A 16,645-nucleotide genomic window follows, 5' to 3' on the forward strand; every position below is an offset into this window, starting at 1 on the left:
TTAAAATGATTTCCTACAATATTCACAATGGCCATAAAATCAGATCTGTGCAACGGTCATTGAAATCCTGAAGCGGAAATGGAAAAAAAGTATAAAAGTCAATTAAAAAGTACAATAAGTGAAGTGTAAATCAATAACTCAAGCGTAGAAAAAAAAAATTAAGGTGTAAAATTCCCTTCCCTTTGAGGTGTGTAAAAAATTAAAGTGTAAATTAATTGATGTAAAAAATTAAGGTGTAAATCAATTGATGTAAAAAATTAAGGTGTAAATCAATTGATGTAAAAATTTTAAAGATTAATTAATTGAAAAAAAAAAATTGAATTAATTGATGTAAAAAATTAAGATGTAAATTAATTGATGTAAAAAATTAAGGTGTAAATTAATTGATGTAAAAAATTAAGATGTAAATTAATTGATGTAAAAAATTAAGGTGTAAATTAATTGATGTAAAAAATTAAGGTGTAAATTAATTGATGTAAAAAATTAAGGTGTAAAATTTCCTTCCCTTTGAGGTGTGTAAAAAAAATGTTGTAAATTAATTGATGTAAAAAATAAGGTGTTGCCTCAATTAATTAGTGTAAAAAAATGGTTGTAGAAAATTGAATAAGATAAAAAAAAAATTGAAGTAAAAAATGTAAACAGATCAAACGAGGTAGAAATTAAGTTGTAAAATAACTGACGTAGAAAATTAAATGAGGGAGAAAAATTAAGGTATAAGATATTTGTTCCGAGAAAAAAACTGAAGCGTAGAAAATTCAATGGGGTAAAAAATGATTAATGGAACACTTGACCGTTAAGCCACCCAGCAGCGAGGCCTCCTAACACCCCTCTGTGCTCCTTGATCTGTAGCAACGCCTGGTGACACACAAGCGGGCGGCCTGGGGTGTACAGTGACGTCCCTCAAATAGTACGGTTTCCAATAGTTCGGTTTTGGTTTTATACAGATTGTCATGGAAAATCTTTTAGGATTTTTAAATTTCCTTCTCAATGGGATATTTAAAAATCCTTAAAAATCTTCTTAGAAAATCCACATAAAACCAAAACCGAACTATTGGAAACCGTACTATTTGAGGGATGAGTGTACTAAGGAGCAGAGACAGGCAGTACAGCCTTCCCAGTCCCTCACGCCTTGTCTTAAGCTCTACAACTCTCTTTCTTGGGTTCTCGTAATATCACACACATATCACAACTCTGCATTGGGACAGCTTGGAGTCCTCTTACATCCCCTTGGTTATGGCGGAAAAAACGAGTGACCTCCTCAACAGTCGGAGGAGTTGCGCCTCTCCGGAACGGGCGGGGGAGCCGGGGCGCCGAAGGAAGCTGTGATCTCCTCCAGCGTCTTCCCCTTGGTCTCCGGCACCACAGTCACGCAGAACACCAGGTTGAGCACACACAGCCCGGCGAAGATCCAGTACATCCAAGCATCACCTATGGACGACTGTGGAAGAGAGGCATCAAGGGTTTTAACCAAGGGATCGATGCACTTATAGAACATATCACTGATCATCTGTAGCTAAACTTGCATCAGTGAAGAAGAGGGACACTAACTATGCTATGGATGTCTGTGGAAGAGAAAGGCATCAAGTGTTTTAACCAAGGGATCAATGCACTTATAGAACATATCACTGATCACCTGTAGCTAAACTTGCATCAGCGAAGAAGAGGGACACTAACTATGCTATGGATGTCTGTGGAAGAGAAAGGAATCAAGTGTTTTAACCAAGGGATCGATGCACTTATAGAACATATCACTGATCATCTGTAGCTAAACTTGCATCAGCGAAGAAGAGGGACACTAACTATGCTATGGATGTCTGTGGAAGAGAAAGGCATCAAGTGTTTTAACCAAGGGATCAATGCACTTATAGAACATATCACTGATCATCTGTAGCTAAACTTGCATCAGTGAAAAAGAGGGACAATATGCTATGGACGTCTGCAGAAGAGAAAGGCATCAAGTGTTTTAACCAAGGGATCAATGCATTTACAGAACATATCAACAGTCACCTCCAGCTATTACGTGCAACAGTGGAGAGAAAAAAAGTGCTTACCTCAAGTGGCGTGAAGATGAAGGTCACCACAAAGGCCAGGGTCCAGTTGAACATGGTGGCCTGACTGGCAGCCAACTCCTTCACGTTGGAGGGGAACAGTTCACCTGAGTAAAGCAAGTTAAGTTATATATGTCAGGTGTGATGGACCATATCTACTGTTGGACAATGCTGGTTACTGTTGTCATGAAGTTCAAACCACACACACACACACACATTATGTTCAGCCCCCCCTCCCCCCACACACATGAAGTTCAGATCCCCCCACACACACACATGAAGTTCAGACCTCTCCCCCTGCATGAAGTTCAGACCTCTCCCCCTGCATGAAGTTCAAACCCCCCACCATGAAGTTCAAATCCCTCCCCATATGAAATTCAGACCCACACACACACATGAAGTTCAGACCCCCCTCCAGCATAAAGTTCAGACCACCCCCCTACATGAAGTTCAGACCCACACGCACACATGAAGTTCAGACACCCCCCCCCCACATGAAGTTCAGATCTCCCCCTACATGAAGTTCAGCCCCCCCCAGCATGAAGTTCCGACCCCACTCACACACATGAAGCTCAAACCTCTCCCCCACACACAAAGTTCAGACCCAACCACCCCCCACATGAAGTTCAGACCCTCCCCCTTCAGGAAGTCCAGACCCACCCCCCCTCCCCCTTGCATGCACCCACCCATCATGAGCCAGGGGATGGGTCCGTAGCCGATGGAGAAAGCCGCGATGAACACCATAAGGGACAGCAGCGGCAGCCAGCCCAGCGTTTGCTCCGCCCACTCCTCGTCCCCTTCCTTCATGTAGAAAAACTCACCCAAGGCAACTAAAAAAAAAAATAAATAAATAAAAGAAAAAAAATATTATCAGTTACTCATTATTTCTTACATGCACATTTTTGGGTGAGGATTATGCTGATGATGATGATGATGATGTATATTATTCTACAGTGAAGGAAACAGCTCAAGGGCAAATTAATGAAGAAACGACAAGAAGCAAAGCCGATTAACCGATTCCGAAGTCAACTGAAAGAAAAAGAAACACAAGCGTCGAGTGTTGAAAGTGAAGTACAAATGTAAATAAAATGAGAACGCGTGTTTTTGTTGTTTCCGTGAGTACTAATGTATTGATAATGTGTTTTTTTAAGGTTAGAATATCAAAATCCCCAAAATAGGCAGACTTTCCCAGTGTCCAGGAACGTAACCCCCTATTACTATTGTTTCTTATGGGGAAATTATGTTTAAGTAACGCGATTTTAAATAACACGACATCAAGAGGTGACTATTACCATTCACTTTTACATGACTATCCTGAGCTCTACTATCCACCAAGACTGTGAATGACATGGAGGGCAATGCATAAGTCTAAACTGAATGACATCAAGAAAACTTCAAAACCTCTGATACAATAGATAGCACATTCTAAAAATAAAAAAATACGCATTCTCACCAAGGTCATCATCAGCGTTGCCAAATTATCGTACTCATCGCATTGCATTTTCGTAGTTTCTGACCAATAACGAATGCAAAAACAAACAAACAAAACACAAATAAAATAGGTTTTTACGCTTAACTTTATTTTTATATCGTATTTTGTATGCAGTTTGAGAGTTTGAAGTAAAAAAAAGTAAAGAAAGTGGTGAATAATCGAGCATAATCTGGTGGTCATCACGCCAAAGAGCTTTAACCTCTAAGAAACAGTGTCCATTTTTCTCACCCAGGGACACAGCCATGATGGACGAGGACGCAATCAGCAGAATCTTCCGTCCAGCCTTATCCATGAGCACGGTGGCGAGGAATGTTGCCGCAACTTGAACCAGACCCACGATGATGGAGCTAACGTTGTCCGAGAGCGTGGAGCCTGAAGTCTGTGGAAGGGAAGGGAAGGTGAGGGTAAGGATGGGAAGGGAAGGGAAGGAGAGGGTAGGAAAGGGCAGGAGAGGGTATGGAAGGATAGATTAAGGGAGGGAAGGGAAGGGAAGGGAAGGAGAGGGTAGGGAAGGGAAGGAGAGGGTAGGGTAGGGAAGGGAAGGAGAGGGTAGGGTAAGGAAGGGAAGGAGAGGGTAGGGAAGGGAAGGAGAGGGTATGGGAGGGTAGGGAAGGGCAGGTTAAGGATGGGAAGGGAAGGGAAGGAGATGGTAGGGAAGGGCAGGTTAAGGATGGGAAGGGAAGGGAAGGAGAGGGTAGGGAAGGGCAGGTTAAGGAAGGGAAGGAGAGGGTAGGGAAGCTTACATAAAACTGTCTGCCCTTCACTGCCCTTCACTGCTTACATAAAACTGTCTGCCCTTCTCTGCCCTTCACTGCTTACATAAAACTGTCTGCCCTTCACTGCCCTTCTGCTTCACTGCCCTTCACTGCTTACATAAAACTGTCTGCCCTTCACTGCCCTTCTGCTTCACTGCCCTTCACTGCTAACATACAACTGTCTGCCCTTCTGCTTCACTGCCCTTCACTGCTTACATAAAACTGTCTGCCCTTCACTGCTCATTCCCTCACCTCACCTTCCACACTGCCATGCAAGCAAAAATGTCACTAAGTGTTTAAGAAATGTTGAAGAATGAAAAAGATGAGGAAGAGAGAAAGGAAAGAAATAGGGAAAGGTATGAAGGAATGAAGAAAAGATGAAAGAGAGAGAAAAGGAAGGAAGGAAACTCAAGTCATCTCCTCCATTCTCTCCTCCCCATCCTTATCTTACACATCCTTGTGGTCTCTGCTCTAACTCTGTATGGCTTTGCAAAATCAACGACCTGCTCTCTCGCTCTCTCAAATAGCATAACCTTACTCTTTCCAGCATTCACTTTCAGCTTTCTCCTCCTACACACGCTGGCAAACTCATCCCCTATCCTCTGCAGCGTCTCCGAATACTCTGCCAACAACACTGTATCATCTCCAAACATGCCCGCCACCAATGACTCCTCCATACCTCTCACTTTCAGCCTTGGACAAAGCTCTACCAATCTGGCTTTCATTTCTCGCATACAACCATCTATGTGCAAAGTAACCTCTTGACTGTGGATTTCCTACAAGAAGAGATCACCAAGCTACGGAAATGGATCAAAAAGTGGCTGCTACAATTCAATGAAGAAAAGTGTAAAGTCCTGCACCTTGGGAGGGGATATCCAGCACACCAATACCACATGGGAAACACTCCGCTATCCACCACAGAGGCAGAGAAAGACATGGAAGCATTATGTTATCAGGCTACCAATGAAAGCCAAATTCGTTCCAATCACAGCGGACAGGTTAAAAAGCCATGTTGACATCACACCCCCCTGTCTCACACCCACACCAGTTTGCAGGATAATACCACACCACTCTGTCCTTATCATGCCTCAACTCACACTGAAAATGTTGGCCAGGTTGAAGAGGACGCCATTCACGCCCGAGAACTGCTGGAAGAACATGAGGCTGAGGGAGATGAAGAAGGGCTTGAGGACGTAGGGCTTCATGAGGTCCGAGAAGGAGGCTTTGTTGCGGCGCCGCTCCTCCACCGACGAACGCATCATGTCCAGCTCCGTCTGTATGTGTGTGTCCTTCCCTGGGGGCGGCGAGGCCAGGGGAAACACAGGTGCAGTTTGTGGTACAATGTGTTCCTTCTCTTTCTCTTATTATCATTATTGTCAATCTGTCTCTTGCTCTTTGCTGAAGGTCCTACAATCTGGGTGATAGTCTTGCCGTGTTTTTACCCGTGTTGATCCTCTCCTTGCCATGTCTAAACAAAGGCTGAGGCTCCTCCCACCTCCAGGGTGTCCTACTGTTACCTACCTCTGAAGTACTGCAGGGCTGCGGCGGCGCGCTCGTCCTTGCCGTGGAGCAGAAGGAAGCTCGGGGACTCCTTGGCAAAGAACATGAGGACGAGGTAGAGGATGAGAGGGACGATGCAGAGGCCGGCCAGCCAGCGCCAGGAGGGCACCACCGCGCCCAGCACATAGGAGTACACCACACCGATGGTCACCATTAGCTGGAAACCACTGCCTGGAAACAACAGAATGAAGATTTAGTCACATTAGAAAATAATAAGAAAAAATAAATAATAATAATTATAAGAACAATATAAAAGGTGACAGTTTTCATTCACATAGCAGTGATAACATAGTAAGAACATAAGAATATAAGAGTGTAAGGAGTCTGCAAGAGGCTGGTAAGCCTGCACAAGGCAGCTCCTGTGAACCTAGGCTGCTGTGAATCTGACCCCACCTAACAGAACACTGCCATGACTTCACCAGACCTAGTGTTCCCCTGATGTCGGCCGAGGCGTACTCTGCTATGTAGGTGGGCACGGCCATGGAGGTGATGCCGGTGCACAGCCCCGTCAGCACTCGCCCCACCATCAGTGTGGCAAAGTTCCGGGCCAACGCTGTGCAGGGAGGAAGACAGAGAGGTGAGTGCCAAGGGTGGCTGGAACAGCTGCTGCCAATGTAAACAGATAACAATGGCTCCAAGTGTTGAACCAGCTGCCAGGCTGAGGCAGCCAGGCCTGGCCGCTGGGAGCCAGCCGTCACCCGCCCCAAGACTCACCAATGAGCAGCCAGCCCAGGATGAACGGGGCCACGGAGGCCATCATGGTGCCGCGGCGGCCCAGGGCGTTAAGGCACAGGCCGCCCACTGGCCCGCCCGCCAGCGCCCCCACGTTCATGATGGACGAGAACCAGGAGTTCTGGTCCTGGCTGAGGTGCAGGGCGTCCCCGGCGGTGGAGTTGGCGATGAGCTGGGCACCGGCGGGGGAGGAGAAGCCCAGCACGGTGCCCATGGACAAGGCTCCAAGTGTGGCTGGGAACAACAGCACTCTTAAGTAAGCACATTACCATTTGTTTTGAGTAATGGTTCAAATATAAAAAAAAAAAACATAGCAAGTTATTATTCTTTGACTGTGGTAGAGAAAAATAGCGAGCGCAGGGACTCCACCTTGTGTTGGGGCTCACCTGCCAGGGCTGTGATGTACTGAGGCGCACGAGCCGGCCGGCTGCCCACCAGCGGGGTGGTGAGGATGGGGTCTGCCATGTCCGCCGCTGCTATGCTCTGAGGACACACGCCACCACAGGCATGTCAGGACACCATCAACAACACCACACAGCTCTCTCATTAGACATTAACCTCAATCATTATTTTTTCCTTCACTATTTCCATTTTTTCCTTTACTGCCTTCCTCTTTTCCTTCTCCTTCAGTCCCCACCTCTCTTCCTTCTCCTTTAGTCCATTTAATGCCTTCCTCTCTCTTTCTCCTCATCCCCTTCCTTTGACACAACACTAAACAAACCTTTCACGCGACAAAACATCACTAGCTGCCTTCAACAAACTTACTAGTACAACAACACAACTATTCCCCATGTAAGTTCGTTAACAAAGGCATTACGGATACAGAAACTATTAATACCTATCAAGACCTTCAGATACAGCAAACTTACAGGTATAACGATTCAACTATTCCCCCAATGAGTTAGTTTAGGAGTTTTTGCGCCATCAACCCTTAGACGGCGGCAGTGTTTGAAGGGTAGCTCCCCCAAAATGAATTGTCTGTATACAGTCACTGCCGACCTTAGGAGCAGCATAAATATTGTTACACCACATAAGAGGTGCTTTAACTATCATCCATATATAGATTCCACCGCAGTCTGGAAGTGTTGTTATATTTCTGCCGTACAAAACTGACTGAATTTTGGACCGTCTGTATAGAGTTCCACTGCTGTCTAAGGGTTAGCAATTTGCCGAACCATGAAGCACTGCAGCCCATAGGAATACAATACAATAGGGTTTGATTAAGAGCCGAGGGTTTTCCGCAGCGTCACTCACGTGGTGTTGCTGTCCAGTGGTGATGAGTGGGCGCTGTGTCTCCTCTTCCTCGTCGCCTCCCCATGGACTCCACTCCCCTTCACTCTCCGACATCAGGTCACCCCTTCACAATGGCTTCCCTTATCAGACACCCTCACCTTTATCTGAAAGACAATAACACTATGGTCAGGGCAAATCAGCTGGGCCACAAACACTTTATGTGCCAACAATGTTATCACTTGTGGGGTATCGACACAAGCTTCCAATAGTGGGGTTGTATTTATTGGTAAATAGGGAGATTCACTAAGCACCTCCAATATTGCTCCCACAAGAATAATAACCTTTCCAAGGTCTCACATACTGTTGTACTTCTCTAGGTTTACCGGCACATCATACATGTAGGGGGTCCAGGGAGGGCTACACCCCCCCTGATTAGGAGGGGGGTCGAGGGGGGCAAAGCCCCTCATTAGAGGTTAGGTTATTTATTTATTTATTTTTTTTACAACAAAGGAGGCAGTTCAAGGGCACAAAAAAAAAAAAAAAACAATAATAAAAAAAGCCCGCTACTCGCTGCTCCCAAAAAAGAATTAAAAGAGGTGGCCGAAAGAAAGATCAATTTCGGGAGGAGAGGTGTCCAGATATCCTCCTCTTGAAAGAGTTCAAGTCGTAGACAAGAGGAAATACAGATGAAGGAAGATAGTTCCAGAGTTTACCAGCGTGAGGGATGAAAGAGTGAAGATGCTGGTTGACTCTTGCATAAGGGGTTTGGACAGTATAGGGATGAGCATGAGTAGAAAGACGTGTGCAGCGGGGCCGCGGGAGGGGGGGAGGCATGCAGTTAGCAAGTTCAGAAGAGCAGTCAGCATGAAAATATCGATAGAAGATAGAAAGAGAGGCAACATGGCGGCAGAATTTGAGAGGTAGAAGACTATCAGTATGAGGAGGAGAGCTGATGAGACAAAGAGCTTTTGACTCCACTCTGTCAAGGAGAGCTGTGTGAGTGGACCCCCCCCCACACATGAGATGCATACTACATACGAGGGCGGACAAGGCCCCTGTAAATGGACAGCAACTGTGCAGGGGAGAAGAACTGGTGGAGACGGTTATGGTTATGTAAAGTTTCGTTGGGGTAGTTTAAATATGCCCCCCCAACCAAAAAAAACGTTTTCCCATGGGTCCCCCAAGATCGTTACGGGAAAGGGATTAGGCCTTTTTCTTTAATTTAAAGTACTTGCGCCTTCATATTATGGTTGAGGGACATGGATTTCGTCCCTTAATTATAATATGGAGGCATAATATTGTATTTTGGAGGTGAGGAATCAATCTCCACAATTACCTTTTTTTTTGTATATTTTTGGGGTATTCTCAGATGTTTAAACCCAAAGGAGAATATATCTCTCTCTCTAGTAGAATACATATGTAACATCAGAATGGCAGTTAATTAAATAGGAAACAGGATATCAGCATTAATAATACCAATTTTCCCCCAATAACATCAGAATAGGAGTTAATTAAATAGGATATCAACGTCAATAATCCCAATGTTTCCCCTAATAACCTTAAGCCTTTGGTTGACACACGCCCACCGAGTCATGTCACGGCCTTATCTCCCTCGTGCTGCCTTGACGCCTTTCCTTATATTAACTCCCCGGTGACTAAATACACTGTTGAAAGGTTGAATAAGTTAAATAAGTTCATGGCAGAGGAATTACAAGGCGTGATTGATGTTTTTCCTCACCTAATTACAAGACACGTCAGCTGCAACCCCTCCCCTTTCTACTCCCTCAACATTATACTCCTTATTTGACGCCCTATCTCACGCTTTTTCCCGCTGATAGTGATACAAACATGTTGATTATCTTATTCCTCTATCTGATTGACTGTCCTCGTTGTAGATAAAGGATAATGAAGATAATTATGGATTTGTATACCCGTTAGAAAGGCAAGTTTGTTTACATTCATCGTGCAAACAACTCCCCCTTGTCTTTTAATCCTTTCAATAAATACTCCTTTGATTGACGCCTTATTTTATGTTATTTCTTGCTAATAGAGAGAAAAAACATGTAAATTATCTTCTTCCTCTATCTGATTGACTGCCCTCATTGTAGATACGAGATAATAATGGTATATACGTAGAGGATAATTAAAGATATAACATTAAATAAGGAACAAGCGACATGATCGAGGCTTAAAAAGAGAAATGGGGAAAGACCACAAGTAGGCTAATGTGAAGGAAATAAAGGCTATCAGTCAAAAGAGATGGAGAAGAAAAATAAGAGATGAAGAAGAAGAAAGAAAAGAGAAGAAGAAGAATTAAGAAGAGATGAAGAAGAAGAAAAAGAAGAGACGATCGAAGAATTAAGAAAAGAAGAATTGAATTGAATAGAAGCAGAAGAAGAAGACGAAGAAGAGATGAAAAAGAAGAAAAAGAGAAGAAGAAAAGATGAAGAAGAGAAGAAGAATAGATGAAGTAGAAGAAAAAGAAGAGAAGAAGATGAAGAAAAAAAAAGAGATGAAGAAGAAGAAATGAAGAAGACGAAAAAAAAGAGAAGAGTAGAAAAAAGGAGAAAAAGAAGACGAAGAAGAGAAGACAAAGCCACCTGTGACATCAAGATCAAGGTCAACTTCAAGGCGCGCGGCGTGGCGGGCATATCTTGAAGACCTGTGGCACTGTGTTCATTTCCAAGATGCCGAGGAAGTCTAAGAATAAAATACGACTGCAGGAGCGTGTACGGCATGCCAGGAGGGTTAAAATGGGGCTCGAGAAAAGGTGTCAGCGCCAAGCCTCCCCAAGCCAGGAGGTCCAAGATGACGCCCCTGGTAAGCATGGCCTTGACCCTTATGGAGTGTTTTAGGGGGCAAGTTAAGCTGTGGGATCCGTCAGTGTTAAATAGTTTACAGTGGATGGATATTGTCATTTTGTCCTGTCACCATGGTAGGGGTTAGATCCTGTCGAGTTGACCTGACCTGCAGTTTGACCTGACCTGCCTCGAAATATAATCTTTCTGCCTGCACGGAAAAAAAGCCTAACTCAATGTTCATGGTGCAGATTTTGGTCGATCTGTAGAAGTTACTCTCATTTTCTGATTTCCTTTCCAGCCCGACGAACTTGGGGACTTGTTGGTAAAACTCTATAGAAGTACACCCAATAGAAGGTGGCTGACTTTGAAATTGTTGACGGCCTTACCTGGTTCTTACCTGGTTGGGGTCCCTTGGAGGGAACCCCACAGTGGCTAGCACGCCAGTCTTGTGTATTAGAGAACAACAGAAATCCAAGACAAAGAAAAATAAGACTGGAAAGTGTGCTAAAAGCCTGTTTAGAATGGTAATAAGTAGATTGAGCTCAGTAATGAAATAAAATGTCTCCCAGGAACTCAGCAAGTCCCTTCTAGAAAGAGATTAGGTTGGTTGACTCTGTCCCATTACCAACCCTTCCCCTATCCACCAGTCCCATTACCAATCCTTCCCCTATCCACCAGTCCCATTACCAACCCTTCCCCTATCCACCAGTCATATTACCAACCCTTCCCCTATCCACCAGTCCCATTACCAATCCTTCCCCTATCCACCTGTCCCATTACCAACCCTTCCCCTATCCACCAGTCATATTACCAACCCTTCCCCTATCCACCAGTCCCATTACCAATCCTTCCCCTATCCACCTGTCCCATTACCAATCCTTCCCCTATCCACCAGTCCCATTACCAACCCTTCCCCTATCCACCAGTCCCATTACCAATCCTTCCCCTATCCACCTGTCCCATTACCAACCCTTCCCCTATCCACCTGTCCCATTACCAACCCTTCCCCTATCCACCAGTCCCATTACCAATCCTTCCCCTATCCACCAGTCCCATTACCAACCCTTCCCCTATCCACCAGTCCCATTACCAATCCTTCCCCTATCCACCAGTCCCATTACCAATCCTTCCCCTATCCACCTGTCCCATTACCAACCCTTCCCCTATCCACCAGTCCCATTACCAATCCTTCCCCTATCCACCAGTCCCATTACCAATCCTTCCCCTATCCACCAGTCCCATTACCAATCCTTCCCCTATCCACCAGTCCCATTACCAACCCTTCACACTATACAAGGAAACTTCGAAGGCTCTCGTATTGGTTTGGGAGTTTACTAACCCATCACGGGGAACTGTGAAACTGGCCCTATGTCTCGGTGTTGGACTGTCGAACTGGCCCTAGGAGTGTACAGTTGTATGGTGTAGGCTCCCTTATTGTTTATCGGGCACCATATTTGTATACCCCCGGCGTGCTGCCCTTCCCCACCTCACTCTCCCCAACATACCAGGCCCCCCCTCTTTCACTTCATCCCCTTCACCTACCCCTTTCCTATTCATTGCTCCCTCTCCCCTACACACTTGGCACCTCACCACCATCCCTTTCTACTTTCTATATAACTTTTGTCGGCATTATTCTAGTTTCATGATCTCTCTATTTTTTCCCTTTTCCCATTTTGATTTTCCCCTCAATTTCAGTTCCCTCATTATTGCCATCTTTCATTTAACCCTTTCTTAACCTTGACTAAAAACTTCAGTACCCCTTTTCCCATCTTACCTCCCCCCCCCCACCCACCCACACACACACACACACACACACACACACACCTCCTTAGAAGACCACATATGCCTTCACGTGAATCCGTTTAACGCTACTCCCCTATCTCTCTGCATTCCCCTTACCTCTCCCTCTTCCTTACCTCATATTCCCTCTCCCTCATTCCCATCTCCTATTCCTACCTGCACTTTCTATTCCCTCTTCCGTTTCCAATACGCCTTTACCTTAGGAGAACCGCTGCGTCCTGGTCAGGTGATCCAATAAGCAGGTCAGGATAGCCGTTGCCATCCATGTCAACACCACCTGCTAAGCTGAACCCGAAGCTGAAGGACGGGGTGGCGGTGGGGAAGAAACTGGAACCGTGGATAACCTGTGGAAAGATGGAAGGACGAAGGAGAGGGTGTCAAAGAGGAAGGGAGAGGGTATAGCAGGGAGGAATGTAGTGAAGGAGAGTTGAAGTGATGGAGTGAAAGAAGGAGCAAGGGAAGGAGGGAGAGAAAGGTAAGAGGGAAGGAGGAGAGGAAGGAGGGAGTCAAGAAGAAAGGAGAGGGAGATGACGATGATGGTGAGAGAATGGAAGGGAAGGAGAGGACAAGAAACTAAGGAGGGAAAGAAGGCGGGTGAGAGGGAGAAGGGAAGTAGGAGTTAGGGAGTGAAGGAAGGAGGAAGGAAGGAACGAGAGAGGAAAAGGAAGAAGAAGAGGAAGGGGAAGAGAGTTGGCTAAGGAAATGATTTTCGTGATGTTGGTGCTGATGGAGGATTTATGGTCTCATTGGGCTATGTGTTGTGTGAGGTCAAAGGCACACTCAGAAGGTCTGTCACTATGTAGCTATAAAGTCATCTTTCTCTTTATTGGTAAAATTTTTGCTATGGGCCATTATCTTGTCACCAAAACAGGTAGGGAGTATATGAAATCAGATGTCAGTTTGACATGACCAGTGAAACTCGTGCTAATTCAAATTGTTCGTTCACTGGAATTTAATAGTCTGGTACGTAATGGAGAAATTCATAGTACTACATGTACATATACATGATATAAAAACATGGTGAGAACTGAGTAATGGCCCTTCAGTGATGAAAATAACTTGGGAAGGATGAAGCAGTGATTCTCTGGGAACAAGTTAATTTGTTGCTGCTGCACACAATGTGGTACTTGCACTGCTATGTCTCATCCACCCTTGACCCTCCACCTGCTTTTAGTTCTGTCACTCTTCTCCCTTATCTTCGTATGGTAAGAGGAAGTTTTTTCTTATATACATTAACTTCTTTGTTTCAGAGAACGGAACTGACGACAACCCCTCAAATGGAGGGAAACGAAAGAGACTGACACAGATGGTGCAGGAAACCAGTGACAATCGCTCAAGTGCAAAGAAACGGAAGAAATTGACTCTGAGATCCCAGGAAGACACTGCCTCACCCATGGAGTATGTGGTCATGAAGAAGGAAGACCTGCAAGCTTTGTGTGATAATGTAGCTTGTGGGGAATGCTATGAATCCAAAATGCAGTGTTCGTTTGTTCACCATCATGTAGACACAAGTGTGAAGATAAAGTGTTCCAACTGTGACTCACTCCCGATGCCCGGCACCTCAAACAGCCGGGTGAGTGTGCTGCACAATGTTCGTGAGGTGACGCTGACGCTGGTCCACGCCGTCATGCTGCTGGGGAAGGGCAATGCAGCTTTTCATAAGCTGTGTGCCATGATGAACCTGAGAAGCATTACTAATTCAACCTACAGCAACTATTCAAAGTATGTGACACTGAAGGCTAAAATGAAGGCCAAGGAGGTGCTGGAGCGCAGCAGGAGGGCAGTGTTTGAATATTATGCCAGGGAGCTCAACAGACTGCCAGATGAAGACGGAGTACTTGATGTAGACGTCACATTTGGGGTCTCGTGGCAAACCCGAGGAAACCTTTCACTGTTGGGTGTTGGCGACATTATTGATGTTCACTCAAGACTTATTTTAGATTATGAAACTCTAAGTAAAGTATGTAATGCTTGTTCCAGGAAAAAAGCTGAGTTAAAGAATAAGAACATAACAAAGGAACAGTTTGAAGAGTGGTATAAAGAGCACTCATCTTCCTGTGATAAAAACTTTGAAGGAACTTCCCTGGGGATGAAGCCGGGTGCTGCTGTCAGGCTGTGGCAGCGGTCCCTGGATCATAACATGAGGTACACCACCTACATAAGTGATGGTGATAGTATTGCCTTCAATGCAATCAAACGACTAAATAAGGGTGAAGGTCCGTATGGAGAAGAGCATGAAGTAGTAAAAGAAGAATGTGTGCACCACCTGTCCAGGAAACTTGGCACTGCCTTACGGGCCTTGTACACAGGGACCCACACAAAGGTGGTTGATGGAAAGAAACAGAAGAGAAAAACCTCAGTGAGATGTAAAAAATTCCCTGATGGTTTCATAGCACAAATGCAGTGTGGCTTAACTGAAGGCATCAAGCGTGCAGCAAACACGTCAGTGGGTGAAATGAGAAAAAGTATCATGTCCTCAGTGTACCATTACTGCTCCACCGACAGCAAACCTAGACACCACTTGTGCCCAGACTCCAGCACTTCTTGGTGTCTTTATAACAAATCTGTAGCAGTGGGTGAAACCCCTCCAAGTCACAAGGACATGAAGGGACACTTTGAACTGGAGCCAGACCAACTGGACCATGTTAGGAGAACTTTTGAGGAACTGACCACTGATGAAACATTACGCGCAAGTTTGCTCGCCAAAACCCAAAACCCAAATGATTCCTTCCACAGCCGACTGTGGAAGTACTGCCCCAAGGATGTCCTTGCTTCAAAGACCAAGCTGGACTTTGCTGTGGCACAAACAGTTTGTAATTTCAATGCAGGTTATGTTCAGAGTAGTTTGCATAGGCTCCTAGGCATTCCTTATACAGAAACTGTTAAAACATACTTAAAGAAACAGGATTCAAAAATGGATAATTGTCTGGTTGGAAAATAGTTATAAAAACAGGATGCATCACTGGATAACAATAAGGAGAGAACCATCAGTGTTCTGTGACACAAATTCTCATAAACCCAACCATAGTTTTTCAGTCAGTAGACTTTTGGATGGCCTCGGCCCGTTAGCACGGATGAAATTTATTTATAGTGGCTGCTATGATACATGACTTGCTTGGCCTGTGCTGCCCTCCAGTGCTCCACTTGACAGGCGCTGAAGTTAGGGATGATTGAGGATCTGGGCACCATGTGGGTAATCTGCCACTCAGTGATGGCTTGAAAAATCAGCGTGTTTAAGTGGGACAAACCTAAGTCCACGGGCTCACCACGCCCGCACGCTGACCACTCAGCCACCGCCTGTTAACGATCCCATGTTCTTCCACTGTCTATAAGCACCAAGTCTTCCCTGTCCACATTTTCTAATTCATTTACTGCATTAGAAATTGTTATTGCCTCCTTTTTCTTGCTTCCAACTTTGTCAGTTTCAGATTTTCCAGTTTATACAATAGCTTGGCTAGATTAGGCACAAAGCATTTTGCAGCTCTATGTTATCTCTAATTTTTTTTGTATTTTTCTATTCTGTGAAGTGACCAGAAAATGATGCATGCACAAGCCTCTCAACATTGTCAGCTTCAAAGTATCTAATCATTCTTCATATAACAGCTGTGCTAAGCATGGTGAGCTTGAGGGAAATGCAAGAGGTGATCAATCTATTTTCTGTATGTGTATTTACCTGATGATGATGATGATGGTGTGTGTGTGTGTGTGTGTGTGTGTGTGTGTGTGTGTGTGTGTGTGTGTTATAGACATTAATGCAGATCCTGAAGTGTACAAAACAATAAAGAAGACTCAGCAATCAGATTTTTATTTCAAGTTTTGCTTTCAATTATATATAAAAATGACGACAAATGAAAACAAGTAGTCTGACAAACATTTACAGTAGACACGATACACATAGAAAACCCTGTACATGGCCTCCCCCCCCCCCCTCCCCCCAAAAAAAATCTTGCTCTGGGGTTAGGGGGGGGGGAGGCTGGGTTAGGCCAGGAGCACAATCGTCATGGGTCTTGTAAACTCAAACCAAGGAGTACAGGGACAGAACATTAGTAAAACGCTGTAGAACAACACAATTTGTAACCAAAATACAAACAAGCAATACAAAGGCTGGCTGGGAAGAAATCTCAAGAAAAAAATGATTGACTACACTTATTCTACATATAGAATAATGGAGGGTGGACTTTATTAACATTTTTTAGGGGGCTGGTTTCTCTTTCTTTCGATCAT

General features: G+C 44.8%; 2 protein-coding genes across 3 annotated transcripts; one reads left to right on the forward strand and one right to left on the reverse strand.

The window, feature by feature from the left end:
* Positions 1 to 528: 528 nt before the first annotated feature.
* LOC127005400 (facilitated trehalose transporter Tret1-like) lies at positions 529 to 9,678 on the reverse strand. The gene is made up of 11 exons (XM_050874211.1): positions 9,559 to 9,678; positions 7,842 to 7,984; positions 6,974 to 7,070; positions 6,570 to 6,821; positions 6,280 to 6,408; positions 5,817 to 6,026; positions 5,393 to 5,589; positions 3,769 to 3,919; positions 2,735 to 2,878; positions 2,052 to 2,155; positions 529 to 1,438 (listed from the first exon to the last, which is right to left on the reverse strand). Exons 2-11 carry the CDS (start codon positions 7,932 to 7,934, stop codon positions 1,259 to 1,261), a joined length of 1,557 nt encoding a protein of 518 aa, XP_050730168.1. The 5' UTR covers positions 7,935 to 7,984; positions 9,559 to 9,678; the 3' UTR covers positions 529 to 1,258.
* On the forward strand, positions 6,727 to 16,217 carry LOC127005398 (uncharacterized). 2 transcript variants are annotated; one of them, XM_050874210.1, is made up of 2 exons: positions 6,727 to 6,843; positions 13,672 to 16,217. In XM_050874210.1, exon 2 carries the CDS (start codon positions 13,728 to 13,730, stop codon positions 15,360 to 15,362), a length of 1,635 nt encoding a protein of 544 aa, XP_050730167.1. In that variant the 5' UTR covers positions 6,727 to 6,843; positions 13,672 to 13,727; the 3' UTR covers positions 15,363 to 16,217. The 2 variants fall into 2 exon arrangements, with proteins under 2 accessions (XP_050730167.1, XP_050730166.1); XM_050874209.1 differs by lacking the exon at positions 6,727 to 6,843 and adding an exon at positions 10,374 to 10,640.
* The last annotated feature ends 428 nt before the right edge of the window (positions 16,218 to 16,645 follow it).

Source organism: Eriocheir sinensis, chromosome 30 (genome assembly GCF_024679095.1).
Source record: "Eriocheir sinensis breed Jianghai 21 chromosome 30, ASM2467909v1, whole genome shotgun sequence".
NCBI classification, from domain to species: Eukaryota; Metazoa; Arthropoda; class Malacostraca; order Decapoda; family Varunidae; genus Eriocheir; species Eriocheir sinensis.

Coding starts and splice junctions, on each gene's coding strand:
- LOC127005398 (XM_050874209.1), top strand. CDS start 10,508: ATGCCGAGGAAGTCTAAGAATAAAATACGACTGCAGGAGCGTGTACGG. Junction 10,641..13,671: donor GGTCCAAGATGACGCCCCTG/GTAAGCATGGCC, acceptor TCTTTGTTTCAG/AGAACGGAACTGACGACAAC.
- LOC127005400 (XM_050874211.1), bottom strand. CDS start 7,934: ATGTCGGAGAGTGAAGGGGAGTGGAGTCCATGGGGAGGCGACGAGGAA. Junction 6,822..6,973: donor GTACATCACAGCCCTGGCAG/GTGAGCCCCAAC, acceptor TGTTGTTCCCAG/CCACACTTGGAGCCTTGTCC. Junction 6,027..6,279: donor CGACATCAGGGGAACACTAG/GTCTGGTGAAGT, acceptor TGTTGTTTCCAG/GCAGTGGTTTCCAGCTAATG.